The sequence below is a fragment of the Mus caroli genome, chromosome 5 (genome assembly GCF_900094665.2).
Source record: "Mus caroli chromosome 5, CAROLI_EIJ_v1.1, whole genome shotgun sequence".
NCBI lineage: Eukaryota > Metazoa > Chordata > Mammalia > Rodentia > Muridae > Mus > Mus caroli.
Window position 1 is genome coordinate 128,569,184 of NC_034574.1, and position 8,192 is coordinate 128,577,375.

At 58.5% G+C, this 8,192-nt stretch overlaps 2 protein-coding genes across 2 annotated transcripts in view; one reads left to right on the plus strand and one right to left on the minus strand.

The window, feature by feature from the left end:
• LOC110294708 (NADPH--cytochrome P450 reductase) overlaps window positions 1–6,038 on the plus strand; it is a 45,250-nt gene extending 39,212 nt beyond the window's left edge. Inside the window, exons 4-16 of the mRNA XM_021163114.1 lie at window positions 93–221; window positions 928–1,077; window positions 1,526–1,650; window positions 1,776–1,865; window positions 2,248–2,346; window positions 3,159–3,275; window positions 3,362–3,480; window positions 4,213–4,394; window positions 4,484–4,633; window positions 4,738–5,008; window positions 5,094–5,239; window positions 5,332–5,417; window positions 5,522–6,038. Of these exons, the coding sequence (XP_021018773.1) occupies window positions 93–221; window positions 928–1,077; window positions 1,526–1,650; window positions 1,776–1,865; window positions 2,248–2,346; window positions 3,159–3,275; window positions 3,362–3,480; window positions 4,213–4,394; window positions 4,484–4,633; window positions 4,738–5,008; window positions 5,094–5,239; window positions 5,332–5,417; window positions 5,522–5,666 (1,809 nt within the window). The 3' untranslated portion in view covers window positions 5,667–6,038. The remainder of the gene's footprint in view (window positions 1–92; window positions 222–927; window positions 1,078–1,525; window positions 1,651–1,775; window positions 1,866–2,247; window positions 2,347–3,158; window positions 3,276–3,361; window positions 3,481–4,212; window positions 4,395–4,483; window positions 4,634–4,737; window positions 5,009–5,093; window positions 5,240–5,331; window positions 5,418–5,521) is intronic.
• A 150-nt stretch (window positions 6,039–6,188) lies between these two features.
• The window catches only part of Tmem120a (transmembrane protein 120A), a 10,851-nt gene continuing 8,847 nt past the window's right edge, over window positions 6,189–8,192 (minus strand). The window contains exons 4-12 of the mRNA XM_029477806.1: window positions 7,905–7,964; window positions 7,637–7,732; window positions 7,465–7,554; window positions 7,307–7,372; window positions 7,151–7,212; window positions 6,964–7,056; window positions 6,776–6,840; window positions 6,602–6,670; window positions 6,189–6,510 (exon numbers count right to left, since the gene is read on the minus strand). Of these exons, the coding sequence (XP_029333666.1) occupies window positions 6,397–6,510; window positions 6,602–6,670; window positions 6,776–6,840; window positions 6,964–7,056; window positions 7,151–7,212; window positions 7,307–7,372; window positions 7,465–7,554; window positions 7,637–7,732; window positions 7,905–7,964 (715 nt within the window). The 3' untranslated portion in view covers window positions 6,189–6,396. The remainder of the gene's footprint in view (window positions 6,511–6,601; window positions 6,671–6,775; window positions 6,841–6,963; window positions 7,057–7,150; window positions 7,213–7,306; window positions 7,373–7,464; window positions 7,555–7,636; window positions 7,733–7,904; window positions 7,965–8,192) is intronic.

The window sequence follows — 8,192 nt, forward strand, 5'->3', positions numbered from 1 at the left end:
AGAGAGAGGACCCCTAGGAGGGCTCCATTTGCCAGGCCTGCGCTGTGTCTCCAGCCCCTTTACTGACCCCGTGTGTCTGCCTTTTCCCTCAGGGAAGGAACATTATTGTATTCTATGGCTCCCAGACGGGAACCGCGGAGGAGTTTGCCAACCGGCTGTCCAAGGATGCCCACCGCTATGGGATGCGNGGCATGTCCGCAGACCCTGAAGAATATGACTTGGTGAGTGTGCCCCACCCTGCTGCTCAAGTGTGAGGGACCCCATGATGCCTCTTCCTCGGCTATGGAAGGTGTTGGATGGTGTCATCTCAGAGAGCTCTAAGCCCGTCTTATGTTGAGGCTCTTAGTAACTCGTACGTTAAAGCTGAGGACAGAGTCATGGTGGGGTTGGGAGAGGCTATGGTTAGGGCCAGTGGAGTCCCTTCTCATCCATATGCCATCCTGCCCATGCTGTTCCTCGTAAGCCAGTACAGGATACGACAGACCCCAGCCATGTCCTTAAGGGCTAGGGCAGGAGCACCATTGCCCCTGACTCTCCGCCAGCTCAGCAGGCTTATTCTTCTGGTACTGCCTACCCCATCCCCTTACACGGCTGGCTCTGTGCAGTGCACGAAACTGCCATCAGTCCCGGGAAGGGAGGGAGCAGGTGGCCTAGGAGTGGCCTCGAGCTTCCATGTAAGGTCACTGACAGCACAAACTCACCCCAGTGCCCTTCTGGAGAGACGTCCCTGTAGAGTGCCCCTTGTCTCGTAGCCTCCCTCTCCTGAATACCCACTCCTGCCATGGGGGTCTTCTTCCATCTCCAGACTTGGTTTTAGATTGACGGGAGAGGGTATGAAGGGCTTCCTGGCAAGCCTGCCTGCCTGCCTGCCGCTCTGTTCCACAGCGGTGGGCTCAGGCCGAGGTGGTGACACCCCTGTCTCTCTAGGCCGACCTGAGCAGCCTGCCTGAGATCGACAAGTCCCTCGTAGTCTTCTGCATGGCCACATACGGAGAAGGCGACCCCACCGACAACGCGCAGGACTTCTATGATTGGCTGCAGGAGACTGACGTGGACCTCACNGGTGTCAAGTTTGCTGTGAGTCCCCACAGAACCCTGTGGGCACATGCCGGCCTGTGGCAGCTCCCCAGAACCCTAGCATTCTCCTGTGGAAACTGTTCCTCCACACATTGACAGGGCAGGTAGCTTCCAGCAGAGGGCCTNAGCCTTCCTCTGCTGGAGCCACTCCCAGAGTGTCCCCTCCGTGCTACCAGCTGGTCCCCAGGAACACTGGTTACAGGATGAAAAGCTAAAACAGTATAATTTGTCCAAGCAAGGAAGACTGGAGCCTCTAGCTAAGCTGCGTTTGAGACATAGGACTGGTTGTAAAAGGAGCTACCTCTAGGCTGCAGGTCTCCTAAGCAGCCATCAGCTGTTCTTCTCAGGGCCCATAGAGCCAGAGACTTCCAGTGCCGGGTACAGTCCACCCCGAGGACATCAGACGGGCTGCAGTCCTGGCCTCAGAGCCTCTCTGCTGTCCACACAGGTGTTTGGTCTCGGGAACAAGACCTATGAGCACTTCAACGCCATGGGCAAGTATGTGGACCAGCGGCTGGAGCAGCTTGGCGCCCAACGCATCTTTGAGTTGGGCCTTGGTGATGACGACGGGAAGTAAGTGCCACACCCCAGTTGGCGCGGGTCCTAGCCTGNCATGTGGGCCAGCCTCTTACCCCTAGCAGGGGTGAGAGCAGGCTGGGGGCTAGCCTGGCCAACCCTCTCCTCTCCTCTCTCTCCAGCTTGGAAGAGGATTTCATCACATGGAGGGAGCAGTTCTGGCCAGCTGTGTGCGAGTTCTTCGGGGTGGAAGCCACTGGGGAGGAGTCGAGGCAAGTGCAAGGCCACAGCTGGGGCCCTTGGGACATAGTGAGGCGTGGTGTGTGTGGCAAGAGCTCAGACATAGGATGGGGAGACCCTTGCTATAGGGGAAGGGGCTCCCTGAAGGTGAGCGGGGTGAANTGGGGTCTCCCTACTGTCCGTGTGGCGTCACCAGGACACTGGCTTTCCTCCCATCTGTGCTCCATGGCCAGCCTGGCCTCTCAGGCCCTCGGGGGTCCACCTCAGCCTGTCTCTTACATCTGCCACAGGGTCCCCTGCTGTCACACATCTTCCACCCAGGTCTCCTTTAGCTCAAGCCCTTTCTCTCTCTGGCTCACCCCGAAGCTTCCCTCTTCCCTGCCCTGACCACAGCCTTGGTTTCTCTCTTCCCAGCATCCGCCAGTACGAGCTCGTGGTCCACGAAAACATGGACACAGCCAAGGTGTACACGGGTGAGATGGGCCGTCTGAAGAGCTACGAGAACCAGAAACCGTGAGTGGAGGAAGGGACGTGGGGAGATGCGTTTCCCTCCAGAGTCACGTGAATAAACACAGTGACTCAACTTGTACCCTATCGTGTCCNTTGTCTGGAAGGGTACAAGTTGCCCAAGGGGCAGGTGCTAGTCCCCACTCAGGCCCTAGGAGCTAAGCCATGTTAAAATCGGGCAGAAAGTCCCATTCCTTCCTTAGAATCCACCACCATTGGGCATGCAGCTCAAATGGCTGAGTGCTTCCGTAACACATGTGAGGCCCCGGGTTCCGTTCCCAGGACGGCATAAGCATGGGCATGGTAGCAGAGGGTCCACAGCTATCTTATCCTCGGCGGCATAGCGGCTTGCAAGGCAAGCCTGGGACACATGAGAAAGGTCCAAATCATGTCACCCGCTCTGACCCTTCCTACCTCTCGGTGCTGCCCAGAGTCACGCTGGAGCCCTCCTTAGTCATCCTGGTCACATGGAGTCAAGCCAGCCATCCTGCTGGCCCAGACTGTGATCCCCAAATGTGAGGGTGAAAAGCAAATGGCATGCAGCCATCTCAGGACCTAGGCAGCTCCCACCGCTGCCCAGTCCCCCACAGGCAGCATGCAGAGGGTCTCAAGTATCTTAGGGGCCAGCCTGCTTTCCTGTCTGTGTCCCTTTGGCTTACACATTTCATTATACTTATTGGGTAGGGACAGCCCTTGCAGTATTCTGCTTGGCTCTTTCATGTCCCTGGAAGGCTCAGAGGCNTCCCCACCAGTTCTTGCTCTCGGGGATCGTGTAAGCCCGTCCCAAGCAAGTCACTGACCTCCTATCTTCCCATCAGCCCCTTTGATGCCAAGAATCCATTCCTGGCTGCTGTCACCACGAACCGGAAGCTGAACCAAGGCACTGAGCGGCATCTAATGCACCTGGAATTGGACATCTCAGACTCCAAGATCAGGTACCTGCTTCCTCCAGTCTCCCCCGCGGCAAGCCTGGCCCCGAGTCCTCTGCGTGCTTCCTCCTGACCCTTGCACTTCCGTCTAGGTATGAATCTGGAGATCATGTGGCTGTGTACCCAGCCAACGACTCAACCCTGGTCAACCAGATTGGGGAGATCCTGGGGGCTGACCTGGATGTCATCATGTCTCTAAACAATCTTGATGGTAAGTTCCAGAATTGAGGACCTTGTCTAGGCCTGAAAGTTGAGCCTTCAGGTGCTAAAGACCCATGTCCCAAGACACCATCTGTATATCTGGCTTACTGTCTATCCCCTGTGATAGTTATAGAAGACCCCCTTGGCCAGGAGGCAGAGCCAGCCTGCTTCCCATGTAGCTGGAAAAGCCATCAGCCACCACGTCCTCCTGGACAAGGGCTGCTAAACCAAGTCTTGTGTCTTAGGCCCGGGGTTCTCAACTCTCTCAGTGGCTGTGGGCTGCTGGCTCCCTGCTCCTGGGCTTCCATCCTCACTCATAAATGCAAGAACTGGGGTCAGCAGCCCTCGGCACCCACTAGGTAGGGCCCGTGGTGCACAGATGCTAGAGGATGCTCTNACCCAGGGCCTTTCACTGTGGACAAGGCAGCTGGTACCCACCCAAGTCCTGCCTCTGCCCTCAGGGACTTCCAATCAGAGCTCATGAACCAGGAGCTGGTTTCTGTTCAATCTAGCCACTCCCCTTCCCCCAGCACATACACTGGGCTTCCTCTAAGACCTGGCGCCTATCATGGGCACTTCCTGCCTGGCCTGAAGTTCAAGCCTGGCAGAAAGCTTGAGCCTTGTCACACACAGTCAGGGAGGCAAATGAGAGCAGGCTGGGGTGCCAGCTTCCTGCTCACAAAGGCCTGCAGCATCTAAGGGGGCGAGCCTCCAACTCCACCCTATTCATCTCCTGCTGCAGAGGAGTCGAATAAGAAGCATCCGTTCCCCTGCCCCACCACCTACCGCACGGCCCTCACCTACTACCTGGACATCACTAACCCACCTCGCACCAACGTGCTCTATGAGCTGGCCCAGTACGCCTCAGAGCCCTCGGAGCAGGAACACCTGCACAAGATGGCATCGTCCTCCGGCGAGGGCAAGGTGAGCCTGCGCACCCCGTCTCCACATCCCGCCCACTACATACACGCTGCCCCCCAGGCTGCCCATCCCCTCNGTCCGTGTCCCCCCAGGAGCTGTACCTGAGCTGGGTGGTGGAGGCCCGGAGGCACATCCTAGCCATTCTCCAAGACTACCCGTCCCTGCGGCCACCCATCGACCACCTGTGCGAGCTCCTCCCGCGGCTGCAGGCCCGCTACTATTCCATTGCCTCGTCGTCTAAGGTGAAGGGCACCAGCTCTGTTAGGGAGGGCGGTGGCCGCCGGATGGCCGCCGAGGAAGGGCCTCTCGGNGGTTGAAGCCCNGCTCACACCAGCCCTTCCCCCAGGTCCATCCCAACTCCGTGCACATCTGCGCCGTGGCTGTGGAGTATGAAGCGAAGTCTGGACGAGTGAACAAGGGGGTGGCCACGAGCTGGCTTCGGGCCAAGGAACCAGCAGGAGAGAATGGCCGCCGGGCCCTGGTCCCCATGTTCGTCCGCAAGTCCCAGTTCCGCTTGCCTTTCAAGCCCACCACGCCTGTTATCATGGTGGGCCCCGGCACTGGGGTTGCCCCTTTCATGGGCTTCATCCAGGAGCGAGCTTGGCTTCGAGAGCAAGGTAAGCCATGGGGGCGCTGGTTCGTGGTCAGCCCGGGCCGGGCCAGGCCAGAGCTCCCCTTCACCATCGCCGCACCCCTGCCCAGGCAAGGAGGTCGGAGAGACGCTGCTCTACTACGGCTGCCGGCGCTCGGATGAGGACTATCTGTACCGCGAGGAGCTGGCGCGCTTCCACAAGGACGGCGCCCTCACNCAGCTTAATGTGGCCTTTTCCCGGGAGCAGGCCCACAAGGTGAGATGGGNGGCTGCGCCCACGGGCTGGGCCGCCCCAGGAAGGTGGTGCTGTGGGGTCCCGACCCTGCTCACCGCCGCCCCCTCCCCCAGGTCTATGTTCAGCACCTGCTCAAGAGGGACAAAGAGCACCTGTGGAAGCTGATCCACGAAGGCGGTGCCCACATCTATGTCTGCGGGTGAGTACAAGGGACAGGGGAGGCAGAGTGCTAAGGACCCGCCTATGGGGTGGCTCCACCCACAACCTTCCGCCACACCTTCTTGTCCCCTCTTNTCCACCTAGGGATGCTCGAAATATGGCCAAAGATGTGCAGAACACATTCTATGACATCGTGGCCGAGTTTGGGCCCATGGAGCACACCCAGGCTGTGGACTATGTTAAGAAGCTGATGACCAAGGGCCGCTACTCCCTGGATGTATGGAGCTAGGAGCTGCCGCCCCCCACCCCTTGCTCCCTGTAATCACGCCCTTAACTTCCTCCTGCCGACCTCCACCGCTGGTGGTTCCTGCCCGGCCTGGACACAGGGAGGCCCAGGGACTGACTCCTCCAGGCCTGAGTGATGCCCTCCTGGGCCCTTAGGCAGAGCCTGGTCCATTGTACGGGGCAGCCTAGCCCAGCCCAGGGCACATGGCAAGAGGGACTGGACCCACCTTTGGGTGATGGGTGCCTTAGGTCCCCAGCAGCTGTACAGAAGGGGCTCTTCTCTCCACAGAGCTGGGGTGCAGCCCCAACATGTGATTTTGAATGAGTGTAAATAATTTTAAATAACCTGGCCCTTGGAATAAAGCTGTTTTCTGTATTTGCCTGGTGTTGATTGAGTTTTTATATGGGGTCAATCTTAGGATCTGCTGCAGTTAGACACCCCTCCCCCCCCCCCAGAGGAGCCAAGAGTCAGTGCCTTGCTGGGGCCCCAAGCCTTGTGTCCCTTGCGCAAACACATCCACAGTCCATCAGTCCATGCCTCTCTTCCTTTATTGAGGCCTAGAGCCCGAATCCTGCAAGCTGGGCTCCAGGCCCAGGCCTTCCTCAGGGCCCACAGAGCCCACAAAGCCCAGGGGGCACAGAAGGGAACCCCCTACACAAGGGGTAACCCCAACCTGCTGCCCCACCTGGCACACAGGTCAAAAAGCCCCTTTGGGGCTGGCATCAGATCTAGCTTAGTCCTTCTTGTTCCCGTGCTGCTGGCTGTGAAACTTCTGATGCACCACTCGGAGGGTGGTGAAGAAATTGCCGAGGAAGAGGAGGAGGAAGGGGAGGCCACACATGAGCACCTGCAGGGTAGGGAAGGAAGGCCAAGGTCAGGACAGTCAAGGTCTAAATGGGACCTCTAGCACATCCATCCCTTCCGGACCCCTGGCTCACCTGCCACTCCTTGCACTCGGGGTCCCGGGCCAAGTTAAACAATGTCAGCGCATTAAAGAGCTGCCAGAACTGTAAAGGACAGACAGAGTCTGCTCAGTAAGTGTCGTGTTCAGTGGGGCTCGAGCCAGAGGTGGACACCCAAGGGGTGGATGAGGACACCCGGGTGTGACTTACGTGTCCAAAGAAGAGGAACGGAAGCAGGAAGGTGAGGCCTCTCCACATCCAGGACTGAAAGCCCTCTGTGGCGGGTATTAAAAAAGCAGAGGTAGTGGCTAGGCTGGAAGGATTGGGTGGGTACCTTCCTCAGGAAAGCCCTGCTCCCCCATTTCCCCACGGCTGCACAACAGGGCCAACTGACTCACCTACGGTGAGATCCATCGTGTGTCGCTCGCCCAGGGCTCGCAGGCGGTACAGGCACCCGCTCTGATAGTAATACTGCAGGAATTGCACAAAGCCTANGTGACACAAAGCAGCACGNTGAGCATGTTAGACCCGCTCCAGGCCGCAGCTTCTCTGCCCCCTTGTCCCCTCCCCAGCAAGGGAACTCACTCTGGTACATGGAGAAAGACAGGAACTGGTTCCGGAACTTCTGGTACATGAGTCCATCTGGCCTACATTTCGGGAGGAATCAGAGGAAGGGAGGCATAAGGCCCGGATCTTCCGCCTCACGCCATTCCCCTACCAGCTGAGGTCTGGGTCACTCACCAGGTCAGCATGACTCCTGACAGGAATGTGGACACATAATGATGGAAAACCCACCAGCCTTTGATCCTGTAAGAGGGCATCTGTTAGATACTCCTGCGGGACCGGACCCCACAGAGAGCACGAGGCGTGGCACGACCCGCCCTGCTGCGCACGCGCACCTGGAACCATTGTTGATAAGGATGCTCTCCCGGATGGTCAGCGTGCAGTAATACCAGACCAGCAGGAAGTTGAAGGCTGCGTCCGTCACCCTGGGGAGTGGGGAACAAAGAACTGATACCAGAGCCTNGCCCCTGACACTGTCCCAACCCAGACCGAGACCGAGACCCTCACCTGGAGTTGAGCAGGAAGCGGCAGGTGAAGGAGATGACGATGAGGATGATGGTGAGGTAGAGCTTGAATTTCTCGTACTCGTCTTTGTAAGCGAACCTGGTGGGGAGAGGGACGCGCGCGTTCATGGGCAGGCCGCCTGAGGCNGGGGAAGGTCACAGACCAGCCTGGAGAATTGGACCCAGAAACCAAGACCACACCAACCCAAGTCAGGGTAGAGGCGGATGGAAGCCTGGGGGAGACCCAGCCCTTGGCAACGACCTCCACATACTTAGCCTGCTTGCTCAGAAGTGTCACGTTGACATTCCCCAGAACCAGACTCAGGTACAACCTAAGGGACAGAGAGAGGCCTCGGTGACAGAGGAACAAAGAGCACAGTCCAGAGCTTGCAGTGTCCCTGCGGCCATGCTATACTGCTCTAAACTCCAGGGGGCGCCACTGAGCAACTACACATCCTGCCTGCTCCTGAATCCTGCCCTCCCTCCGGGTAAACAGTGTCGCTAGCCCTGAAGTGTTTTGCCTGGGACCTCCCTCTGTTGGCACCTTGAGAGCCCTAGCC